This window comes from Pelobates fuscus, chromosome 2 (genome assembly GCF_036172605.1).
Source record: "Pelobates fuscus isolate aPelFus1 chromosome 2, aPelFus1.pri, whole genome shotgun sequence".
Taxonomy (NCBI): Eukaryota; Metazoa; Chordata; class Amphibia; order Anura; family Pelobatidae; genus Pelobates; species Pelobates fuscus.
Window position 1 is genome coordinate 184,869,186 of NC_086318.1, and position 26,138 is coordinate 184,895,323.

Below are 26,138 nucleotides of genomic sequence, written 5' to 3' on the forward strand. Positions count from 1 at the left end.
CATCTGTATATGATCAAGGAGTGCATACATAGCCTCTCCATTTTCATAGTTTAGTGGTTTAAAGAAGATAATCTGATTTCGGATCGGTGTTGCTTGTTTAATTATTCTGTGTTATTGCTACTCAATATTTTAATTAAGAACAGATTAGAATACAACCAGCTAAACATTCAAGAGTCTCGAAACTTATTGTTTAAGAATCACATTAATATGAGCAAGGTTGAAAATATCACAAACTCTTTATTTTCTAGTTGGGGAGACGCTTGGATAAATGGCAGAGAATGCAGCACTTGCATGGGGGGGTTTAAGAGGACCTGCTGCTTTTTTGATAGTGGCATTTCCTAATTCATACACACTAATAAATGCTATTGAAGTGTTTATGGGAAGGAAGATTGAAGCAGAGCTAAGAGTAAAAAATAGCACCTTTGAGTGCAGACCCACAATCTCCTCAATATCTCATATGCGCTTTGGTAACCACCGAAGAAATGACATATTTGCTTATGCGCACTCCAGTAATCCATGCACTTCTGACCACGAGGATCAAAGATATCTGCAACCCATGCCCTGATGTTGCAGTAGTGCCCATAAACAAAGCAAAAGAAACACCAACCAAACCCTTTTTTTAAATAGTAGAAAACAGAGATGAGTTTTAGTTACCTATTAGGGTGTACAAATACTCCAGGGGAGACGGTTTTATATAAAGACCATTGTACACATACCCTATTTTGTCTACTTTAGTGCAGAAAATAGTAGTTTATTTATTAAGTCAGGTTTATATATGTACATGCAGTGTTAATCTTTAAGGTAATCCATCAATTAGAATTCATGTGCCTTCCGCTTCATTAATTAGCTAAACAGAATGATGTAGTATATAGTAATTTAGTATTGTTGTATGTGTTAATATATCATGCTTATGTTGATGAATACACCACTTTATACTACTGTAAGAAACTGCAATTAGCTAGTCGTTAATATTTATGGACCTTAATTTGCTTCAGAGGTTCATTAGCAAACTTTTCCATCCTTAAGGATCTGAGTACGTTCTTTAACTTGTCTTTGGAAATAATTTTAGATGGAATCTTGTGTTTGTTTTGCTATGTATTTTGGATTTCTAACATAAGTTGTGTGGTCTACGAAGATAGCGGTTTAATAAAGGCAATTCATATGTGAGAGAACTAATCTCTTCCCAGTGGACAAAGAACCAGAAATAAATACATGTTGCCAGATGCCGTTCTATCTTTAAACAAGGTCAATGAAATCGCTGTGAAGAAAGTTCATTTTATACATTTCTTCAAAATTCCTCAACTGACACAGTGAAAAATTGTACCATGTGTTTTATTTGTAGACAAGCGCTGAAAACACAAAACGTTGTCAAAAGAATTTATCACATACAAGATATATTTGTAGAAATATTGGACATATACATATAATGCAAATCTGTACTTTCTCGATAGCCAATCAATGCGGAGATTAAATATTAGTGCATTTATTGCTGCAAAGGTTACTTATCATTGTTTTTTTTTATGTTCACGTGTCTGCAATAGTTATTTTTTAATAAAATCTAATACCATGCAAACCACGTTGGTCAACAAAAATTTGGATACACAAAAAGTAAATTTTTACTTGGTTTTCAAATTGTAGTAATTTAAGGGAGAAGCAAGAACTTCTAACTGTGAATTATTTATTTCTATGTTATTGCATTGTCTTTATAAATATAATGCAATAGTAAACAGTGTGAATACAAATTCTTAAGGGGACACTATAGTCACCAGAACAAACACGCTCTTTGAATTCTATGGTTTTACATATCAGGACGTAATAAGAATCATCTGTTCCTTAGCAGGTCTTAAAATTAGTTTAATCCAACCTCAGATGAACAACTGCAAATTACATATTACACCGTGTCATGAGTTATTCAACAAAAATAAAGCCAAAATGGAGAAACCATGACAAACATTATTTGTGGAAATGCACTGATTATGAGGAGATGCTGATTGGTGCACCACTGCAATTTATATGGGCAAACATTGGATTGGCTGAGATCATCAATTCTGATAATCTCACCCAAGAAGGCGGGGCATGGGCATAGCCATTTCCGGCTGACCGCCGCAGCGCTGGAATAAAGGGGAGTTTTAACCATTTTTAAGGGTGGGCCGTCCATCTAACATGTGTTTTTAACACTCAGGAATATACATTTGTATTCCTGAGACTGTAGTATTCCTTTAATTTTATGCAGAGAAAATTAATTTAGGAGCCACAAAATGTCAAATATTTCTTGTTTAAAAGAAAATGTTACAGTTCTGTTGGAAATGCACTAATAATTTTGATTAAAATAGTATGCCGTTTTTAAAATAACAGGGACAGCAATGTCTGATAAGCTTAAAATTGCGTTGTATAGATTTTGGAATTGTAAATGTTAAATTAAAGTAGAGGAATAGAGAACATTCTCCAATTCAGCAATTTTTTCCAATTTAGCAATCTGATCTAAAATTCTTTTTTGAATTATCCACAATTACCAGTTCAGAAATAACCTCCTTTGCTGTATGCTGGTTGTGTGGGAGACACAGACCTCTCAACATTAGTAGGTATGAGATCAACATAGGCAAGACAACCTTAATGGGCAGGCCCAACTGACAAAGGGGCAATGATGCCCACTAAAGGGGTCTATCTTTCTGGCCCCCAACCTATAGGACCATGCACAGAGTGCTGCTAAAGCAAGGTTCTAGTACCTGTTCACTGCGCAATCGCTTCTCATGTTCCTATCGCGCTGTGCTGCCTGAGGACAGTTGTCCTGCACCTGGGGGCTCTAGGGAACAAAATCAGAATGGTGGAACAATGAAATCAGGTGTATTGGGAAATCTGGACTTCTTCTTCAAAATTCCAATTACATTCTAGAAATACATTTTGCTTGTGTCAGATCTGCTAATTTCAATTCTTCTGTAAAGATTAATAAAATCCCATTATTTGCCACAGAGTTGTCCAATAACTAACCTTGTGTGACAAACAAGTAGCATTAAGTGACGTGTTGAAATCTGTCTGAGACTGAAGGTCATGGGAGTTACAATACATTAGCATGAGTTTAACTTTATGTTGGATACAGCAATCCAGTTAGGTAGATTTCAAGCTGGCGGTTACCTGAGTAAAATAGCTTTTTCCTGTTACTTGATATATAAACAGTTATGGCAGTAAATTTATAATGAAGTAAAGACGTGTTTCTATTTTAAAAGTGGTTTAACAGAAGTATCAATTTATATTTTGCTTTCTTAGTTTTCAATTTTCAATATGTTGACATTGGATACTTTGATTGCAGTTATCTGCACTAAATGCCAAAAAAAAAAAAAAAGTATGAGCAATCGCCTTAAGCTAATACAGATTGCGTTCTGAATGCCAGCGACTAAGCAGCCATTTATTTCCCACTGGTAAAGAGACCGAGACAGCAAACAGTTTACTAAGAGATGGAAAAATAATTTAATGCAAGAACGAATAAAGCAGATTAGGTTATTTTTTTTTTTTTTTTTATATAAATTGTTTGCCTATGGAATTAAGTTTGATATATGTTTCACTGCCATTCCAATTTACTGTTAGATATTAGAAATCCTAGCCAATTATTGCTTATAAACAGGTCTATTGACCTTGCATGGGCAGTGGAAGCTGTGATAAGAGAACATAGAATCAGTTGAAAACCTAATAAAAATGGGTTCTATGCTGGACTTATCGAATCATTGTCAAACAAATCGTCATCAAAGGGGTTCTATGCCGGACTAGTCAATTTGTCGTCCAGAGAATCATTTTGTTTAAAGAAGATTGCAATAAATGCACATGTTTAAAATCGATACATCTGTTAGCAATTCTGCTAGGACAATGCATGAAGGAAAGTTTACCTGCTTTTATTCAAATGAGCGTGTTCTTATATTTCTCTATCTCTCTGTCTATATCTGTCTATCTATCAAGACCTTTTAATCCACATCTGAACAAATTGATTCGTCCAGGAAATAAATTATTCTCCGACGAATCAATTTGTTTTGGTGTGGATTTAAAGGATTTAGATTCTGACGAATCGATTTGTTTATGGACTCAATTAATTAAAGAAAACAAGAGCGGCAAAAAGAAAGGGTTCTATGCACTTGAATGGTGATTGAATGTTTTTTGTTTTTTTATACTTACTTTACTGAAACAGATTTATTATATTATTAGTGTTTGCATGATGTCCTCTCTTTGTTCTTCCTGTGAAATTATTCCTGCTCTCTCCCTACAGTGAAAAGGCGGAAAGCATTCAGCCCTCCTCAGTATATTCTAAGTATGAAGCACTACCTCCTACACAAATATTTATTTTGTAATTACTCGTGTGTGCTGCATGTATGAGTTTGAACTGAAGGACAAAAAAATCAAATTAATAACAAATCAATGCAAATGAATAAACAATTATGAGAATTGAGAAAGTTCAAAGAGAATAAAAGAATTTGCGGGGGGTTGGTAGAAATAATTGCTAAAGCAAAGGTTTCTTAATTATTGGTAATTTCATTTTTACTAATCATTTTATCCTGTGGAATAGTTGAAAAGATTAAAGCAAAGTGGAAAATATTTCATAATCCTTTGCGGACCTCAAACCGAGATCATTATATATTAAATCAAAAGGGACTGGGTGCATGGGGTGGCCTCTTCAAATCTAGAGATTGCCAGAAAAATGATTAATTGGAAAAGTATTTTATACTAACTTAGCATGTCTTCTGTTTCCAGGGCTGGCAGTGAAAAGACCAAAATGACAATGTATGTCAAATATTTGTTTTATTTTTTATTGACCATTAGTATCATTTTTACTAATTTGTGTTTTATTTGCAAGCCAGGTTTAAATGCTCACACCACTGCTGCTAAATAAACACGTTAGTGACTTCATGTTATGCACAATTATGCACAATAAGAATAATTAAACAGCTTGATAAATAGATCCCTTGGAGCATGACTAGGTAAGGAGGATTCATCTTTAGTCCCTATGCTGTTGTTGGGGCACAGTTTCCTGTATTCCAGCCTTTTACCCCTACATGCATTCTGAGAACTTAAAAGAAAAGAAAATTGTTGAGTGTATTCCCTGGACTCGGGGCTCCCTATTTCTCCGTCCTATCCCCTTTCTCGTGATATGGTTTTTATATATATTTGACGCATGTATAATGTTGTGGATCTTAGATCAGTTGTCTATATGACCTATCATCAAAAGGAGAAAGTAGATGGTGTAAACCAACGACCAGTGGTCTAGGTAACACCGGTGAGATACTAGGCTCTGCTGTCTGTTAAAATTATAATCTTTAATTAGGTATACATAATCATGAACAATCAATAAAACATAACGAAAAAAATATACTAAGTAGACAAATAGAAAAACACCAAAGTGGTAAAACAAAAAGAGGAGATATTGAGGGGCTCAGGGAGTAATGGGAGAGGTATCAATTTAGACCAATGTGTACTGGATATATACCTCAATGATAGGGAATATAAGTGGTAGAAGACAATGACTAATCTACTAACCGGCTAATGCGTAGACAGAACCAAACCCTAAGGTGCTGGTTAAGGAAGCATACGCTAGTATGACACAAAGCTTAGGGAGTGCAGCGTAGAACCACAATCGTGTGTACTCATATGGAAGTATAGAGACAATGAGGTCTCAACAAAATATACACTTGCGGGTGCTGCAATAAGCAGTGTAGCATACAGGTAAATGTGGCCATAAGTGAGGCACTAAGTGCTAGTAGGACCAACAGCAATAAAATATATATGATGTGGTTCCCCAGTAGCATACAAGTGCTGAGAACTAGTGTAAAAAGGAACCTCCAGGTAGTCTGACACGCTGGCTACTAATTGCCAGCCAGGATCAAGAACCGTATAGTCATATAGAGGTATAGAGACATAAACGTCTCCACAGAGTTACACTAAAGGGTATTGTAACATAAGGAGTTACATGAAAACTCATATGGCCACACATGAATAATTAAATGCCAATAGGGGAAAACCCCCAATTATGGGATAGACGGCTTCTACAATGTAGAGTGTTCCTATATAAGCATATAGTATAGGTAGATAGTGTGAAAGGATGTCACTGGTTTAGAACCAATGAATGATAGTTAAGGAGACTAAACAGTCCCCCTAGTAGACATCACCGGACACCCAACTACTTGGAACTAGCCTCAGTGCTGTCTGAACTGACTGGTCAAAGTGGGGCTAGTAGAGTAGTATAGTACACTTATCTATCCTACCAAAAAAACACCGGCTAGTAGTTATAATAGTCCTACTCTCTTGTTCCCTCCAAAAAATCTCCAAACAGGCCCCAGCTCCTCTTAACCTAATACAACACCCCAAACATAGTGAAGTGGAAATCAAACGTGATTATAAAATCATCATCTTTTGCTGCCTGCTTGCCTAACGCGTTTCGGCGCTGTAAAGAGCGCCTTTCTCAAAGGCTGTCAATGAGCAAATGCTCGAGAGTACTTTTTAAATATGAGAAGGTGGCCGAGATCCAGCCAATCAGTAGTCGGCACGGGCGGAGTTACAATAAGGACCGCCCAGCGTTCGTGATGTGTGTCAGAGCCGTCAATCTTACGGACTTTGACCAATCAGAGCGGATGGGGGGCGGGACTAAGAGTCGGAGCTCCAGATAGATCCACCCCCGTCCGTGATTGGTATACGAGCCATACGTCTTGCAGGCTCTAACCAATCGGTGCGGGTGGGGGCGGGACTAAGTGCCGAAACAGATACCCACTATGTAATACTGACAGGTTCGTCGGCTGGAGTGCCTTGTGAGTTTGACAGCAGTGGGATAAATCTGTTAATAAACTTTTAATATATAATAGTAGAGTCCTTATAGAAAAAGCTGGGAGTTAAATAGACCTTGCCCAGCTGAAGGATAAACCTTACAGTATCCATGTATTCTCATATCAGGAATGGATACTGTAAAGGGATTCATATTAGTAGCTGACTGGTAGAACTTAGGTTTGGCCACTAGCAGTTTAGTTCATAATGATGACCTGATAAAGATGTGTTGTGTACAATTAATGTGTACATAAACAGACAGACAAGTGTAACAACATGTGAAGGATTAATAACTATAGAGAGAAATCTCATTATAGAATAAAAGGGGTGAAGGAAAAGCCTTCATTGAGGCCATTTGGGGACATGGTGTTTAATGTCTGAATCCAAAAACATTCTCTCCTCCTAAGGATCAGATCCAGGTCTCCCCCTCTTTTGCCCACATGGACTTTTTCTACCCCTGCGAATTTGAAGCATCTAGATGTATCACCCTGGTGTGTTCTAGCATGTCTAGCCACAGGGGTGTCTCTGTCGGATGCAACCGAGTGAACATGTTCCATCATGCGCCTCTTGAAGGGACGTATTGTTTTCCCCACATATTTTTTGCCACATTTGCATGTGAGGAGATAAACCAGTCCCGTTGAATTACAATTGAAAAATTGTTTAATCAGGGTCTTATGTGCCCCAGAGGAATCAGTTATAGCTTTGGAATCTCTATCTATGTAGCTGCAGGCTACGCAGCGTCCGCATTGGTAAGTGCCATAGACATTAAGCCAATTTTTCTTCTGTTTACTGTATTTAGACAGATGGCTTGGGACTAGAAAGTCCTTTAGATTCCTACCCCTCTTTGCTGTTATGGAGACGTGTGATGGAATCACATCTTTAAGATGTCTATCTTGTGTGAGTAATGGCCAGAATCTAGCCATAATTTTTTTGGAGATATCCCAGCCTGCGTCAAAATTCGCCACACAGCGGATTACTTTCGGGGGTGCGGGTTTCGGGATGTTGTCAAGCAGCACCTCACGATCACTCAAGAGTGCCCGCTGGTATGCCTGTTTCAGGCATCTGTTAGGGTAACCCTTGGCTTTGAATCTCGTTCTTAGCAGTGCCGCTTTTTCTATGAAGTCTTTCTCAGTGGAGCAATTCCTTTTTAGTCGAAGGCATTGTCCCACTGGGATGCCCCTTTTCAGAGGGTTAGGGTGGTAACTACTCCAATTGAGCATGTTATTAGTTGATGTAGGTTTACGGTAGAGAGAGGTTTGTATCTTTAGATCTTTAGTGATAGTGAATGTGCAGTCAAGAAAGTTCAATGAAGATGTCCCAATTTCCATCGTCAAACGTAAATTGAGATCATTATCATTCAGAACCCCCACAAACTCAATAAAGAGCTCCTTTGTGCCTGTCCAAATGACCATAATATCGTCAATATAACGTTTCCAGACGTGGACAAAGTCCATATAGCGTTTCATACGTTCAGAATAGACGATATGTTTTTCCCACCAGCCCAGGTGCAGGTTTGCATACGAGGGGGCACAAGACGTCCCCATCGCAGTCCCCTGCACCTGGTGGTAGAATTTATTGTCAAAGAGAAAAAAGTTATGGGTCAAGATGAACTTGAGGAGGTCGAGTACAAATGTGGTATGACGTGAGTGGTTAGGGCCCCTTGTTTCGAGGAAGGAACCTGTATGCTGTATTCCTCCCAGATGTGGTATTGAGGAGTACAGTGCCTCCACATCGAGGCTACATAGCATGGCTCCCTGGGGTACTTCAATAGACGCAATACATCTTAGGGTATCTTTGGTGTCCCTAAGGTAGGACGGTAGTTCCTCCACATACGGACGAAGGATTTTATCGACATATCTACTGCCTATACATGTGAGATTGTTGGTACCAGACACAATTGGTCTTGCCGTAAGTGGTTCATAACCCTTATGTATTTTAGGAAGACAGTAGAATGTCGATATTACTGGATTTTTTACATAAATGCTAGCATGTTCTTCCTTGGTAAGTATTCCGTCATCAAATGCTCTGTCAAGTAGGACTTTGAACTCAGACAGAAATTTTGTGGTCGGATTGGATGGTAGAACTTTATATGTGCTTTCATCATTCAGGATTCTTTCAGCCAGCTGAATATAGTGGGGTCTATTGAGAATAACAATATTGCCCCCCTTGTCTGCCGGTTTAATAATGACATGTTCGTTGTCTCTCAAATCAGTCATAGCTTTCCATTCTTTTTTGGTGAGGTTATGTCTGGGTTTGATCTTTAGAGTATCTATATCTAGATTTCTGATCATATTGGTAGTTGATTCAACGAACATATCAATATTTTTATAGTCCCGGATATTTGGAGTGAATTTACTCTTGGGATGCAGATCCGTGTATGGTGGGGGGGACATATTGTCATTAGACTCAAGGAGGGATACTAGATCCAACAGGCATTGATATTCCCTATTGTCGAAGCCTAAGTCTTTGGCTTTTTTCTCATCTCTCATTTGGAAGAATTTATGAAGGGCAAGTTTCCTCCCATGACATTATTTAAGTATGACCTATCATCAGCTTAAATAATGTCTTTTAAAAAGGGAAAAAATTAATTAATTTTAAACAAATTACAAATCCATATTTACTTGTGAGAATATAGTGAATCATAGAGTTGTGTTATTACCGCAAATGTAAATATGGAGAAAACATATGCCTAATATAACACCTATACAGCCAAACACATTGATTGAGCGCTGCTCTTAACAATGCCCTAGAGCTAAATATGTCAAAGGGTTAACCATTTGTCATTAAAGAAATATTAAGATCATAATAATAATAATAATATATGATAGAAAATAGAGGATGTGACTTTAATTGGAATGTCCTTAAGTGTGAGGTTACTCAGATCATTCTTAAGATTAGCACTTGTGTTCATAATGGTGGTGTTACCAAAAGGGCTTTAGCAAAAGTGGTTATGATTTAAGGTTATCTATGTGAAAGCCACAATTATTCTTAAAGTAATATCCACTCATGTCTTTGTTCTAACATGATTCTCATGGTGTACTGGATGTTCAGGAATCCCCAGAGCAAAAATAAATCATTGGAAATTTAAATATTGTATTCTAAATCAGTATAGTCTTGTAAACACGTTGCTGCATGAAATAAGGCTTAATATATTGGAAACATCACATTACATCCAGACTGATTGCCACTCCACAAAGCCGAGGTTCCACATAAACATCCTGTACCCTTTTAACTGCCTTGCTTAGTAGCTATGGCATTCTGCTCTTGATGTAACAGCAAGGGTGTGCTTAAAAACTCTCCATCCTGATTATCTTGACCTGGTATCAAGCTGAATGCTGTGACACCACTTGAGCTGTAGATGTGCTCTTTGCAAGTAATCCTGTGCTGAGGATGGATAATGAAAAGAATAGACTGCATGCATGAAGGAAAGACAACTTGGGCTTTTTATACACTCCAAATTCCGTTTAAAAAGAAAAAGTGTTTCGCTTTCTACGCATGATTTATAAAACCTGCGAGATAGTTGGACATGCAGTAATAACACAGTGGATTTATGTTTCTAGGTATTGTAGACTGATGTCTGTCCAATCTAATTATCTGTTAGTGCCTCTGCTTTTCAATTGTTTCACTGCACTGCTTGTAAGTAATATCAGCCATTCTTGTGACATGACTACGTGAGTCTTTACATTTTCACAAACAAGTTTTTTTAATCCATTTAACTTTGTAAAATGTGTCGTTATAAAGGCTTTGCATATTACCAGTTAATTGCTCCATTGTCTTTCTATACCTACGCCTACAATCGTACATTTCCTGCAATTATACTAGTACAGAGTAGAGATCATTTTAAAGCTTAGCATTCATTCAGTCTGTAAACACAGTTTAGTCGGTAGAGCACTGTAAAGGCTGCGGTGTCTTCCTTTGCATCAGTAACTCAATGTACTATTTATTATGAGCATAGTGCAATGTATAAATATAATAAGCAAGCTGCCTTTTTCAATTTCCCATTTTGGAAATATAGACGAGTCAATTAACAAGCTACTTCATTTTCCTTTGCGTGCAGCAAAGATTTATATGAGGATTAGTGTTGGCAAATTCATTACATACTCAATAAATTAAAGAAGTTGTATTATTACCAAGAACCTATTTAGCAGCACACTGTCTTTCCTAATCTGAGAGTGGCAGTGTATAGCATATATAGAATTCCATTTTTATTATTTGAAACCCTGATAAACTCCATTCCCCATTTTGTTATCATGAGCTTTGCTCTTGATTTATGCTCAAATTTCAGCAGCAAACCCTAATTTAAAGGAGTCAGATCCAGTAAGAAATCTATTCTTAGTCTTAATATACCTCCTTCCAGATATGGGAATGCAGAATTACATTATTTCTTAAGTTTAAGTTTTCTTAAGTTTTCAATTTGACAATTCTTAATGTAAGCAAATAATTTGGTTACATATAAATATATATATATTGGTTACATTGTTAAACATATCTGCACACACCAGTCAAGTCATAATACTTGCTCCCACATAAATCTCAAATTTGCAGTGATGTTACTAATGCAAGGGATTCTGGGTGGACACATGCAAATGATTCAACAAAGTATCACCTTTACTGACTTTGCATCTCTTACTGAGTTGTCTTTCAAAGTTGCTGTATATAGCAAACATAGACTCCAAGGAACCCATGTTTAAAATGCTATAATTAGGCAAAAAGGTGATATTTTTGTTAAATGTATGTGCATATGCCCATCCAGAATTCCTTGCAGTAGTAACATCACTGCAAATGAGATATTTCTGTGAGAAAAGCAAGTCTTATGACTCGAGATTCAACTTCCATGAATCTTCGGCAACCAAAACTAAGCATAGAGATGGTTTTAGGTTGTCAGGAGGGCCATAATTTTAAAATGATTGATATAGGCACACAAACAATACAGGAGATTTAAGATAGCATTCTAAATAATCTAGGGTGCTTTATTGTACAATGTGCTCTGTGGTTTAACTTTCTTGCTGTTAAAATAATATCCAATTATGCATTCATTTTTATACTTTTTCTCTGCACAATGAGGTTATCGAGTATTAAGAAAGCTTTCACTTCAAAGTAAAATCTTACAACACCTAACGTTACATCGACATGTCTCTACACCCACTTCATTTTCAAGTTTAGACTAGATTATATCTGAAATGCTGTCCTAGATATTCAAATGTACTTATTTTTAATCAGGAAAAGAAAAGTATTTTTTTTAATTGAGTGTCATGTATGTGACAATTTGCTCACATTCTACAGCAACCTTTTATCATTATAAGGTCTTTATTTCATATTACTCTGAAGAACATGTATATTTCTACTTTGTAAAATAAAATAAGAAAATTACGGGGTGATATATCAAGGCAAAAACAGGTGCTGTAGAAAAGTGCAAAATAACTAGCAATCAGCATGGAAAAAAAAAAATGTCTATCAGCTTTAAGCCCTGTGCCCCAAAATAGCTCCTGGTTTTTCTTGATTAATTTCCAATACATGTTAATATTAAATAGGATCCTATTATTAGTGCAATTGCATTTCTTCTAAATTTATTTTGATAAATTAAACTTTCTTGTAACATCCAAAAATCCATCTAGCCAACTGTGAATCTCCCTAGTCACTACTGTTCCATTTATGTGGCTTCCTATCAGGCCCGGACTGGCCATCGGGCACACCGGGCAAATAGCCCGGTGGGCCGCAGTGGCCATGGGCCGAGGCCGGCAGGGGAGGTCACAGGATCTCCCCTGCCGGTCTATGCAGGGCCGGCACTATTAGAGCGCCAGCCCCGCTGTATTCCATGACGGGCCGGTGGGGAGATCAGAGATCTCCCTCACCGGCCCACTTGAATAGAAATGCGGCCGCCGGCGGGGAGAGAGGGAGGGAGCCAGCCTGCCCGGAGAGAGGACCTGGCGGAGCTCTAACTTGCAGCTCCGCCGGCTTCCTCTCGCGAGAGCCGGAACGTTGGCAACAACCGGATCTCGCGAGAGTGAACTCTAGCCCGCAGGCTAGAGTTCACTCACCACGAGGACCACCAGGGAACACCGCCACCCAGCCTCCCAGTCCCAGGTACCAGCGTGCTGGTCCCCCCCCTCCCAGGCTAAAGGTAAGAAGGGAGGGGGGAACATAATGCCTTTTATTTTATTTGTTTATTTACAGCCCCCCCCCCCACACACACACAATCCATTCTAACATTTATACACAGCAGCACTCTCACACACAGCACTGTCACTCACACCCATCACACTCAGCACTCTCACACACAGCAGTCACACACATCCCACTCAGCACTCACACACATCATATACAGCACTCTCACACCCATCAGTCACACACATCCCACTCAGCACTCTCACACACATCCCACTCAGCACTCTCACACACATCATCCACAGCAATCTCACACACATCATCCACAGCACTCTCACACACAGCACTCACACACAGCACTCTCACACACAGCACTCTCACACACAGCACTCACACACACAGCACTCTCACACACAGCACTCACACACAGCATACACAGCACTCACACACAGCATACACAGCACTCTGACACACAGCACTATCACACACATCACACGCACAGCACTGTCACACACAGCATCCATCACACACACATACTGCACCCCTCACATACACACTGCACCACACACATACACAATACTTCCAAATATATATATATATATATATATATATATATATATATACACATACACATATACATACACACACACACACCACTCTTAACACACACACTCTGGATCCCCTATACACACACTAGATTCCTTGTAAGCAAACACATACTACACCCCTAAACACACACTTTCTACAAACACTACATCACCTACACACACACACACACACACTATAGCCTGTATGCACACACTTGCTATATCCCCTATACACACATTCTCTACAGCCCCTAGCCACATATGCATCACATAACACCACAAACACAACATGACTAAAACCAACCTTATTACACAATACCACACCACAATCAGCTCACTCTACACACACGCAATACCACAAGCAGGCTCCAAACACATGCACAGTACTCTTTCCTGGCATTTTTGTCTCTGGATATCCATTTATAGAGACACCAGAGACAAATTGCAAGTAGTGACAGTGCAAGCATGTTATTAAATTTGCTTGCGCCGTGCAGAACAAATATAGGGCTTTTTTTCTCATGCTAGAGCTCTTCAGCAGAGCTCTTTGCATGGTCTGCCCTGGAAGAGCATTGAACCAACATGCTCACTTTGAGAGGGGGCGTGCTTGTCATTGGTGATGACAAAACACACCTTTTCTGCCCCGCCCCCTTAGTGGGCCGCTGTGATAGAAAAATGCCCGGGACGAATTTTTCTCCCAGTCCGGCCCTGCTTCCTATGTATTATAGAACATATGTTTTTGGTCAAAAGATTATATACTAAATTGCAACAGCCGCAATAAAAACAGAATATGATGATGACACAAATTACATGGTGGTACCTAGTACCTGATATTAGCCAATTATTTCTCCAAGGTAACCTTTATTGCCGGGAAACCTAAATTAATGATTTGATTAACCCTTGGGATTATTGGAACCCCCCAAGAACATAGATAGCTCCTTCACATGGTCTTTGAGTTTCCAGACAGTTTAAAAATCTCTCGTTTTGGATTGGCCAGGCTCCATTTTGTTTGTCTCCTCCTCATTTTCCTATCCTTTTATGCTTCCCTTCTATACTTTCTTATTTGTTTACTCTCATATTTCTAAGTTCTCTTTCTAGCTTTTTCTGTACCCTCACTTTTTTTTTGATCCTCTTTCATTTGTTCAGCTTCCCCTTTCTAATATTTTCTACTCCATTTCTTTTTCTCTTTTTTCTCTTTCCAACTTTCACCACTCATACATTTATATCAGTTTCTTACACGATGCCCTCTTTAGTTCTAACCTAGTTTTGCCATGTTTGCTCATCCTTCTTTTGCACCTTTTGCACGCTCCCTTTTTAGAAATTAGTAATTTAGTAAATTGTCATATTTGTGCTTTACTGACTTCCTCTTTCTTCTTCTCTAGCCCCTTAAGGACCAAACTTCTGGAATAAAAGGGAATCATGACATGTCCCACATGTCATGTGTCCTTAAGGGGCTAGTGCTGTTTTCACATTCTCTCCTCTTCTCCTTCTGACAGTTATACGTTTCCTTTTGCTTTTTAATCGTCTTATTGACCATGAGCATTTTTGAAATTTTTTTTTTGTAAATAAATTTTTTATAGTTTTAACGTACTCAGGAGGAGAAGGAGAATGTAGAGAATGTGTTACAGGACATGCAGGTCCCTCTTTTACCGGAGAGGAGAAAGGGCGATAGCCTTAAACAATAACCATAAACAATCACAGCATAATGTGGGCGCGCAGGCCCCGAGCGTCACTGGTCTCGCAGGTCCTTTAGTGATTCACAATTCTAGTATAATGAAGGCAGTTTGTCTATTGTGTGATAATTGGCTTTTATATTTTTTTTAAATTGTTGTCTATTGCTTTTTATATGATAAAATGCAGATGATATCAGCCATCAGTGATTGACAATTTACATATTTGGAGGTCTTAAAAGTTTGAAATTCATCTTGCTGCTCTAATGGGCTTTTATAAGTACTAGTTATGACACTGAATGCTGGGCAAGTCATAGGGAACTTTTTAAAGCATTTCAAATACATAATGCTATTGCAATGCTTCAGGTGTTCACTATCAAGAGTTCCTAAAATGGTGCAGTTCGCATTTTTTTGCCATTACGGATGTCATTTATAATATATATTCCTTATTGCTTCATTAAATGAATACAACCAAATAAAATCATCTTTTTTGGGGAGATGTATTTATTGGGGTTTATGTATTTATTTTTTAAATAACATTTTCTAAATATGATAGGTGTAGCCTAAACCGGATAGTGTTTTTCATTTAAATAAATCGTTTGTTTATTGCAACATAATTCCAGTCACATGCATTGTATTTATTTAACATGTATTTCTAAAATAGCCTGATTAAACTTATTAAAGACAACAAATACAGGGTGCGCTAAATAAAATATAAAGGGAGATGAAAAAGTCTCTATAGGTACAATGTGGACCTTGAGTGAGTGTTCTTATGTTCTTTCTTTGGGATCTCAGTAGTCGAACATGGAATACAAAAGCAGAGAGGGGAGACCAATAGTGCAAAACCGTAATGCGGAAAGGATCACGAACAACACAGATGTGGAGAAGTGCCAACTTACAATTTAAAGAGCTAAGCCCAGCTCTAGGTAAAACAGCATACAGTGGTATTTAGTACTCACCACATGTAGGATATTGCTGGACAATTGGAGGTGTCTTCACAAGATACTTAACACCATCCCAGACAGACGTCAGCATATAAAATATATAAAAGATGGAAAAACCCAATGGTGCAATAACTTTGGTAATACTGCAACAACAGACAACACTGAGGTCCTAAGAGTGCCAACTTACAATTTAAAGAGCTATGACCAGCTCTGAGTAAAACAGCATGCAGTGGTATTTTAACTCCCCACGTGTAGGATATTCCTCTAATGATGCTTGCAGTGCCGGTCTTATGAAAATAAAATCACAAGAGAGGGCCCATAGTGTTTTCCATATATAAAATGACAGTGGAATAAAAATGAAACGTACTTACAGTGTTCAGAGCAGCCACACTGCTCTATGAACCAAGCGCAGGTGGAATAATCCCCACCAGTCTGTTGTTGCAGTATTACCAAAGTTATTGCACCATTGGGTTTTTCCATCTTTTATATATTTTATATGCTGACGTCTGTCTGGGATGGTGTAAAGTATCTTGTGAAGACACCTCCAATTGTCCAGCAATATCCTACATGTGGGGAGTACTAAATACCACTGTATGCTGTTTTACCTAGAGCTGGGCTTAGCTCTTTAAATTGTAAGTTGGCACTTCTCCACGTCTGTGTTGTTCGTGATCCTTTCCGCATTACGGTTTTGCACTATTGGTCTCCCCTCTCTGCTTTTGTGTTCCATATTCGACTACTGAGATCCCAAAGAAAGAACATAAGAACACTCACTCAAGGCCCACATTGTACCTATAGAGACTTTTTCATCTCCCTTTATTTTATTTAGCGCACCCTGTATTTGTTGTCTTTTGTTCTCTCCATTCTCTGAAGGGTTTGAGGGTTACCCTTCCTTTCAGGTGTGCAGCTCTATCCCCCCTTGTGATCAGTACTGTAGCGCTGTTCCCCTCCCTTTCTGATTAAACTTATTGCCTTCATCTTTCACTTGATTGTCAACTAAGGAGTTCTTTAAAGGGGTACACAAAATAGACTATGTGCAAATGTGCTACAGCAGAACAAGCAGCTTAGATATATTATACTTATTTATAATTTCTTATTTTGTAATGCTATTTACATACTTTAGTATATGTGACTCTTTTAGGAACTAAAAGCAGTCATGTGTTTGTAAGCAGCAGTCGTTTTGAGCCTACCACAATAAGACAAAATGTTGGTTTACTTGCTCTATGATAAACATTTATAATGCTTTTGTATTCTGGTTCAAATGGGTCATTGTCTTGTCTTGATAAACCTTTTCCTATAGGGATGAAATGGCAAAGGAAATGTCAGACATTCTCTCTAGGTGGGTGAAAAAAGCATGCATAATCTGTTTAATCAAGTCCAATCTTGACTTAGTAATAAAAATATTTATGATAATAAAAATATTATACGCCTTATATGCACTTTAATTTGAATGTTCTAAACAAAATTCCATCTTATTTGATCGCCAACGTGAAGTATAATTACTGTAATTTTACGACTCAATATCACAGAATGCTTGCAAGCAAATCGTAATTGACTTAAATTGATCATTACATTTAATTATTAGATATTTTGTATCTGTTAGCAGAGATAAAACTCATTTTTTCTCATTTGGGGAAGAGCAAGTGAAATTATCTGTTATGATTCTTCTGTTCAAGTGGCAACAAGAACACTGCAGTGCAGCAAATGAGCATATTACATATCGCTGAATTGTTTGATTGTAGAGAAAAAATAGAGATAAAATACACCTTCACATCAAACAAAGGCTGGGTTTGAAATTATAAATGCTCTTGTATTCTGCAGAAGATTATCATTTCCAAGGAAAGAATTAGAACATATTGCAGTAGATTATTCCATCTGATAAGTAGCCTTACCTCGCCTACAAAACATTTTAGGATTTAAACCAACTAAGCACAGATACAGGTTGAATACTGTTTTGTGCTAAACATTTTTTTTCCTTCTTTTCTAATCTTTACAGCTGCTGAGTATGCATACTGATTTAATTATACACACATTCTCATTTCGGCTCCCATACTGTGGAATGAAAAAAAAATAACCTGCCTATCCACTCATTTTACAAATATAACTGACTGTGTATAGCTGTAGTTTAGATTTCATCGATCACAATGCAAACAAGGCTTGACATTCACATAAAAGCAATGCTTGAAATGTTGGCTTATAATATGTAAATACCCGTTTTATCCCTTTGGAGAGCAAAGTGGAAATCGACTACACTGTGATGAATTATTCAGATTCTCAAACTACTTAAATCCCCATACTTTTCTTTTACGTGTATATATTTGATTTGCACACCATATTTCTCACCTTTGTGGCTACTCTAATACGAATAACATGTACTTGTGTATATGTGTGCATGTGTGTGTGTGTGTGGGTCTGCATGCATGTGACAACTGTCCCAATTTGTTCAGGATGGTCCCAACATTCAGTCATGTATCCCACCATTGTCCTAGGGTTGGCAATTTGTCAAGGTAGCATCAATCTTTCTAAGTATGGTGTTTGAATTTGAGTGTTTGAGTTTGTTTTTGTGTGCAAGTATTTAATCACTTTGTGTCTTAAACTAAACTATTTGAACGTTATATGGATAGCTAGACGTTTGTTCAACATGCAAAGCAAATGGTCAAAATTGAAAAGGGTAAATTAGAACAGAAACTGTTGATTTATTCAATTTTCATTGATGTTTCATTATGTTAATTTTAAGTCGCTGGTTCTCGGATGTGAAAGGATATTAGTAAATCTTGGGTGATATTCTGGTAATGCATGCTCTTAATTATCTTTAACTATCCTAATTGTGTTTTCTGTAAAACATGTTAATTGCAGCCCTAGTAAAAAGTGGTAGAGTGAATTTATCATGGTAGTCGATGCCATTGTAAATTATTTGTTTGAAAGCAGATCAATGTATAGACCTTTCTTTTCCATACACTGTGCAAGGTAATGAAAGTGAATTGTTCTGTATTTCTTGCCAGCGATATTTCCTGGGACTATCTTTAGAATCTTTGTAATTTGCATGGATTGTCATAGATGTTTATTGCCTTTAGCAGAGTTTAACCAAATATTCAGGTTATAAATCGTTCTGCCTGCTATCCTTTAATGAGCCCTCCTACATGTTTAATTCACCGTGTAATCATTCTTAGCCATCCTCTTTAACTAGTGTGCAAATCTCAGTCAGGTTTACCATCTCTGATATCCATATTTATGCTCAGGGTAATTTTTATTTAGTTCAATAAATATGTAATTGAAAACTGAGATAGAAGAAAAGGAAGATGAAAAAAAATAATCAAGAAGAAAATGCAAGTTGAAGCAGAAACATATTCTATTTACATATATTGTTTGTAAAACCTATTTTACAACAGATGCATCTTAGCAAATTAACCACTTTCCATCATTTACTATAGCACTTTATCCTAGGGACATATTTGCCAAAGGGATTGCTTCCTACATTTAGCCCTCTTTTGTTCCCCATAGCCTACCTTCACTTGTTACGACCTGAATTTGGAACTAACAGTTAACTCTCACATTGACTGCCTACTGTCTCTAGACCTGTCTGTTGCTCTTTTTGTCTGATAAGAGTACTACTTTGATTAACTCTCACATTGACTGCCTACTGTCTCTAGACCTGTCTGTTGCTCTTTTGTCCGATAAGAGTACTACTTTGATTAACTCTCACATTGACTGCCTACTGTCTCTAGACCTGACTGTTGCTCTTTTTGTCCGATAAGAGTAATACTTTGATTAACTCTCACATTGACTGCCTACTGTCTCTAGACCTGACTGTTGCTCTTTTTGTCTGATAAGAGTAATACTTCAGTATCCTGTGGCTGTGGTGATAGCTTATATGGGAGTATTTGGTGGCACAGTCCAAATAATATGATCACACATACAGAGGTAAATTGAGTTTAGGGGTACAGTGTAAGGTAGTGATGGTAAGTAAGCTATATGTTGGTCCTTAGTATAATTTAGTTTGGCTATTTGGGTAACTGTACATGAGCTATTAGTATATGTGCCTATTTGAATGGATGCTAGTACCCGTATGTAAGAAAGTTAGCAGAGTATATTCTCAATCAAAGACAAGAAAATTATCAGTTTGGATATTCTCTTTAAAAAAACTCTAGGTTTAAACATTTCTCGTTCCCTGACACTTGGTTATTTTATATGAAGAATCCTGCTTCTTTTTTTCTGTAAATAATTAACATTGTGGTACGTATCTGTCTTGGTGTGATTGTTTGCACTGAATGCTGCCACAGGGGATCAAACACATCTTTACTGTTCTGAGAAAATAGCTTTGGAAGAAAGAAATCAACTTGTTTCTCGAAAGTAGAAATCCGAAGTAAACCTTCTATATGGTTACTGCATATTATGTTTGTTTGAAGCCTCAGCAGGCATATAGTCCTTTGTTTCTAAGAGCCAACATAAATGCTTGTGTTTAGCTGTGAGGTTGGTATTCAGTGACTTGCATAAAATAACTATTCTCTGTGACTATTTTAGGGGAGTTCAAGTTCAAGCCACGAGATCTGCTGCAAGCATCAAAAAGCATGACTTGAGCAAATGGAAATATGCAGAGCTTAGAGATGCAATCAATACTTCATGCGGTAAGTCAACAATGCTTAGTGATTATCGTGGAAGGGCAGCAATTAATGAAGGGTAGGCTCATTTAGTAAACTAGTTTCATCTGATTACCAACTCCCATAGGGCAGGATGCATTCTATTTTGCCAACTTCAGAGTTTTAAAGAATATAATTCTACCTTTACTGCCAGTAATGTTAATATAAGCACACATTGGACAAATCTTATTGGGAAAAGTAGCATAACCTTGCTGATCTATCTTGGAGCAAATCGTTATTTCCAGATTAACAGAGTCTTTAAAAATGAAATCATAGAGTTTACGTATTCTTGAGAAGTGATGGATAACCATGGTTTCACATAGATTTATGGACTACCTTTCCCATCATTTTAGATATCGTCCACACATATCTGCATAGCTTTTTATACATTCTATTCTTCAAAATCCTGTAAAACTGTGAAGTATGCATATTGAACTTTCCTTAAAGTGGAGAGCAAATTAAGGAATCATTAGAGCATGTAGCCTTTGTGATGCCTTAGCATTTTTTGAAATGTTCTGCAGTTTAACAACATAAGCATAAGCACTGATATTATCCACCTCTTGTACTTAGGCAATGATATTTCTCAGAATGCAATGTACCTAATATACCTATTTGAACAGTCAACATTTTATTTTCATTACTCTTTGTAACATGATCTGTATTTGGTACAGAGATTAGTTGAATGTAATACATTTTCATTTTTCATTCTTAAAGACACCTTATTCAAACACCATTAAAAAATATATAAATTTAAATATGCCGAATAAGAGATTGTGGGTAGCTCTTGGTCTGCTAATATGTTGTATTATTAGATGGCTTTTAAAAGCTAGTATTATGTTACAGTTGGCTGGCTAACCATAGTAGTTGTCATCCTCAGCAGCTTGGATTTAGCAATTTTCAGTGGTTGCATTTTGTTAAATATTCCAGTTTGCTTAGCAGTAACTGATATAGTTTCCCAATAAAAATTGCACAGATATTGAACTGCTGGCAGCCTGTAGGGAGGAGTTTCACCGGCGGCTGAAGGTTTACCATGCCTGGAAATCCAAGAATAAGAAGCGCAACACAGAAACTGAGGAACGTGCTCCTAAATCCGTCACTGATTATGGTATGTTAAGAAAGTGAAAGTTGTAAGTTTTATAATAAATACTTTGATAAGTATTTGTAAATACATATTGTACTTGCATATTTCTGTAAATTTAACATATTAATTTCTTTCTCCCCCAAAAAACAGTGTATGAATATTTTTCTTTTAATTATCGTATACTTTTGTGTTCATCCTAATATATCCAGTGGTTTTGGTTCTAATAAAAAGGAATTGCTGTCTTTTATCAATGTATGTACACCTCAATAGAAGTTGTATTAATGTTGCCTTAATAACTATATTTACCCAACATTAGACGCTCATGATACGTATTAGACAATAACTTAGAGGGGCACTCCGGGCTGAAATTGACTACGTTTTTCCAGCAGTGTAAAGGTCTGTTGTTTAGCATAATTTTGTCTCTACCAGGCACAGTTTTATTTAGAGCAGAGGATTTAGGGACATAATCCTTTTAACCCCTTAAGGACACATGACGTGTGACATGTCATGATTCCCTTTTATTCCAGAAGTTTGGTCCTTAGGGGCTTAAACACTTAGCTAATTCCAACGCTGATATCCCTTGGCGCTGGGTACTGCTCCTCCTCTATCGATGTCACCCAATAGGGGCAGCTAATGGACATGCACGGCTAGCACTGGACATCCTTGTGCAAAGCCTGAGGGTGTCCAGTGTCGCTTCACAGAGTTAAACTCCATGAAATTGCAGGGAGTGCCTCTACTTCCGGAAGACAGATACTAGAGGCAGTCTTAACACTGCAATGTAAACGTTCTCTAAAAACTGCAATGTTTATGATTGCAGGACTAAGGGGGTTAGGGACACTGCACCCAGACTACTTCAATAAGATGAAGTGGTCTGAGTGCCTATAGTGTCCATTTAAATGTTCACCTTCCTACTTGTGAAGTCTGTCGGCTGAGCTAAAACTACTATAAAGCTTTGCTGTGTTTCCTGACAATCTTTACAACTGTGTTATTGGAAACCGAAAGGAAGCTGCATGCATGTACAGGAACAGCAAGAATGGATTATTTTAAAATTGGGAGATGGAGCAGAACAAGCAGAGTAAAGATGTAGATGTATTTCTTAACTATTATTTTTATACAAAATGAAGCATGCAAAATACAGCTGTTTAGACCAAAAGTTATAACATTCAAACTGATTGTGTTGGTGCCCTGAGTGTCCAGTAAATACTCAGAAAAGAATATTATTTTCCATAAAAAAAATAAATAAATCCATCTCACAGTATATTGCATAATTTGTGAAAAGTTTGTACATGGTCATTTTGTTATCTTTCAGTTTATTGACTTGTTTGCTGCATACATTTAATGAGTTGATGTTCACTGATGAAAATAATCTACAGGAATGTAATTGGGTGAATTAATTGCTTAGAGTCTGTATTGTTTCTGTGTGGTTCATGACATTAAATAAAATATGATTAATTCCGCCCTTTTAATCCGAAGTGTTTTTAAATGACACATTTTTAATACTTTACAGTAGAAGCAGTCAACTTAATCTTGTCAGAACCTAGGTTCCCCTTTAATATATGGTACATGGAGAAGGTACTTCATTTCAGAAAGCATCTGGTTTATAATTACTAGACTGTTCCACAAATTGAAAGACACTTAGTAATTGGTATGTGATTTGTTTAATTACGTATGCATACATTGCATGTATTCAATTGAAACAATATTTGTTTGCAGATTTTGCTCCATTTATGAACAACAAACGTAAGTGTGGAGATGGTAAAAGGGCTAACTTACCGGAAGAGGGAACTCTCTAAGCTCGGTGCTACTAACCTATTAGTTCTTTGCTACAGTTATGGAATACAACAATAGTATCAATGCTTTTTTTCGTCAACACTGGCCATTTCTCATCTAAATTAGAAAAACAATCCATAATAAAATATTACAATTTTCTGGATTATGATTTACATGCCCACCAGTCCACTTGCAGAGATATCATGCACTATGGTCTATTACAACGTCTTTGTCAATTTGGCTAATTTCTCTGCTTCTGCTTTTGCATTCGTATTGTTTTCCTGGCTTCTACCAAGCTTTCCGTTACTGTGGGAGAAGGGTGCGCTGCTTGGCAGCTGCAATGCAGCCCATCTCAATGGACGTACTATGCACAAGGTGGTTTCTTCAATGTAAATAAAAATAACGGTTAACAGAAAAAAATGAAAAACCTGATATTACATTGTGATGCTTAAGTAAGAATCACAGATTATTTCCAGACATATAACTGTAGCAAAGTGCTTTAATGAGTGAAATGCCATAATAAGGTGATGGATTCATGCAGTTTACAACATAAAGCTCTAACTGCCTAGCTAACACTGTGGTATACTGGATGATTAAAATGCATCAGTTGCATTGTGAAATGCTTAAAACAACTTTGTTGCTATGGTGTATAATGGAATCTGAGAACATGGTACCTCACATTAATCTTTTTTATGGGAATTAAAACAGTGGAATTTGATTACATTTGCATTTTATACTTTGTAACTTGTGAAAAACACATTCTGCATAAAGAATTAATAAATGAAATGTTTAGTTTTTATTTTAGGTTTTGTATATATACCTTTGCTTTCCAACACTGAAAATCTTAAAACCCTGAGCATTCTAAATGGTTAACTTTTTGATTACATTTCTGTGAAATAACGTGTCGATACGTGTCAAGAAGAAACTTAACTTATAACTTATATTTTAGAAAAATACTTTGCACTTTGGTTTTCAAGAACCCGTTATACCATTGGATTTATTTTTGTGCCAAAATATTTGAGAAGCATCAAATGCAGCTGCATTTCTGGTTGTAAGCATCTATTAGCTCATGTTACAAGACAATAGTTTCTAACTGCATCTTGTAACCACAGCATGGTTTCCCTTGATTTATCATTTGAGTACCGACTTACAGAGTGGCTCAACTCTGCCTTTTGGGGATTTTATTACAAGTAAAATATTTAGTTCTACAATTTACAAAGTTATTAACCCAGTACACCTAAAAAATTTGAAGATTCTCAAGTTATAAAGATGCAGATCAAGTAAAAAAAATATATATTATCTGAAACATGCATCATTTCCATGTTTCTTTTGTATTGCAACATTTGAGTCACAAAATGCTGGTATTATTATTATTATTATTATTATTTATAAAGCGCCAACAATTTCCATAGCGCTGTACAATGGGTGGACAAACATACACGTATTTGTGAACCAGACACGTTTGATGCACAGGAACAGAGGGGTTGAGGGCCCTGCTCAATGAGCTTACATGCTAGAGGGAGTGAGGTATACTGACACAAAAGGTAAGGGTAGGGTAAAAAGGTAGGTTGCAAGGATAGTATTTATTGAGGACTTAGTGTTTTGTTTTGATGACCGTTTAAGGAGAGGAATCAGGGTGCGGGAGAAAGCTGTTCACTGTTTAATTGATATGCTTTCCTAAAAAAGCAAGTTTTCAAAGATTTTTTGAAGAAGTGGAGATTGGGTGAGAGTACAACAGAGAGGGGAAGGGCGTTCCATAGGAACGGTGCAGCCCTAAAGAACTTTAAGGTGAGCATCAGAGGTAGGAGTACAAACAGAGGTTAAATGTAGGTCTCTGGCAGAGTATAGGGGCCTAGATGGGACATATTTGTGTATTAGTGAGGATAAGTAGGTGTAGCATTGTGTAGAGATTTGTAAGCAAGTGTCAGGATCTTAAAGTGAGCCCTATATCTTAAGGGAAGCCAATGGAGGGACTGACAAAGGAGGGGGGGTGTGGGAGGCGCAAGGCGTGGGTGGACAGAAAGATGATCCTTGCCGTATTCATTTTAGACTGTAACGGGGCAAGTTGGGAACACGTAAGACCACTGAGAAGCGGATTACAGTAGTCAAGGTGGGAGAGGACAGCAGCATGGACAAGCACCTTTGCCGTATCAGGTGTTAAATAGGGTCGGATGCGGGCAAGGAAATGAGCAGCAATCCAGTTGGAAATAGCAGAGAGGCAGCCAGAAACACGAGTCAAGTGGTGTGGTGAGAAATCAGGGGAGGACAGAAAAATTTGCATGTCATCCGCTTAGAAATTATACTGGAAGTCGAAGGAGCAGATGAGTTTACCAAGGGTGGCAGTGTAGATTGAGAACAATAGGGGACCAAGGACAAACCCTTGGGGAACACCAACAGAGAGGGATTGGGGAGAAGAGGCAGAGCCAGAGAAAGAAACACTGAATGACCGCCGGGAGAGGTAGGAAGAGCACCAGGAGAGAGCGGTATCTCGTAGACCGAGATTACGGAGGATGAGAAGAAGCTGTTGATGATAAACAGTGTCAAAAGCAGCAGAG

At 37.5% G+C, this 26,138-nt stretch overlaps 1 protein-coding gene across 5 annotated transcripts in view; it reads left to right on the plus strand.

The window, feature by feature from the left end:
• The window catches only part of MYO6 (myosin VI), a 257,778-nt gene that overhangs the window by 226,262 nt on the left and 5,378 nt on the right, over window positions 1–26,138 (plus strand). For 2 of the 5 annotated variants that reach the window (XM_063443007.1, XM_063443008.1), the window contains exons 29-34: window positions 4,253–4,294; window positions 4,735–4,764; window positions 17,396–17,434; window positions 20,617–20,720; window positions 21,706–21,837; window positions 23,527–23,553. In XM_063443007.1, the coding sequence (XP_063299077.1) occupies window positions 4,253–4,294; window positions 4,735–4,764; window positions 17,396–17,434; window positions 20,617–20,720; window positions 21,706–21,837; window positions 23,527–23,553 (374 nt within the window). The remainder of the gene's footprint in view (window positions 1–4,252; window positions 4,295–4,734; window positions 4,765–17,395; window positions 17,435–20,616; window positions 20,721–21,705; window positions 21,838–23,526; window positions 23,554–26,138) is intronic. The other 3 variants (XM_063443009.1, XM_063443010.1, XM_063443011.1) reach the window with 3 other exon arrangements.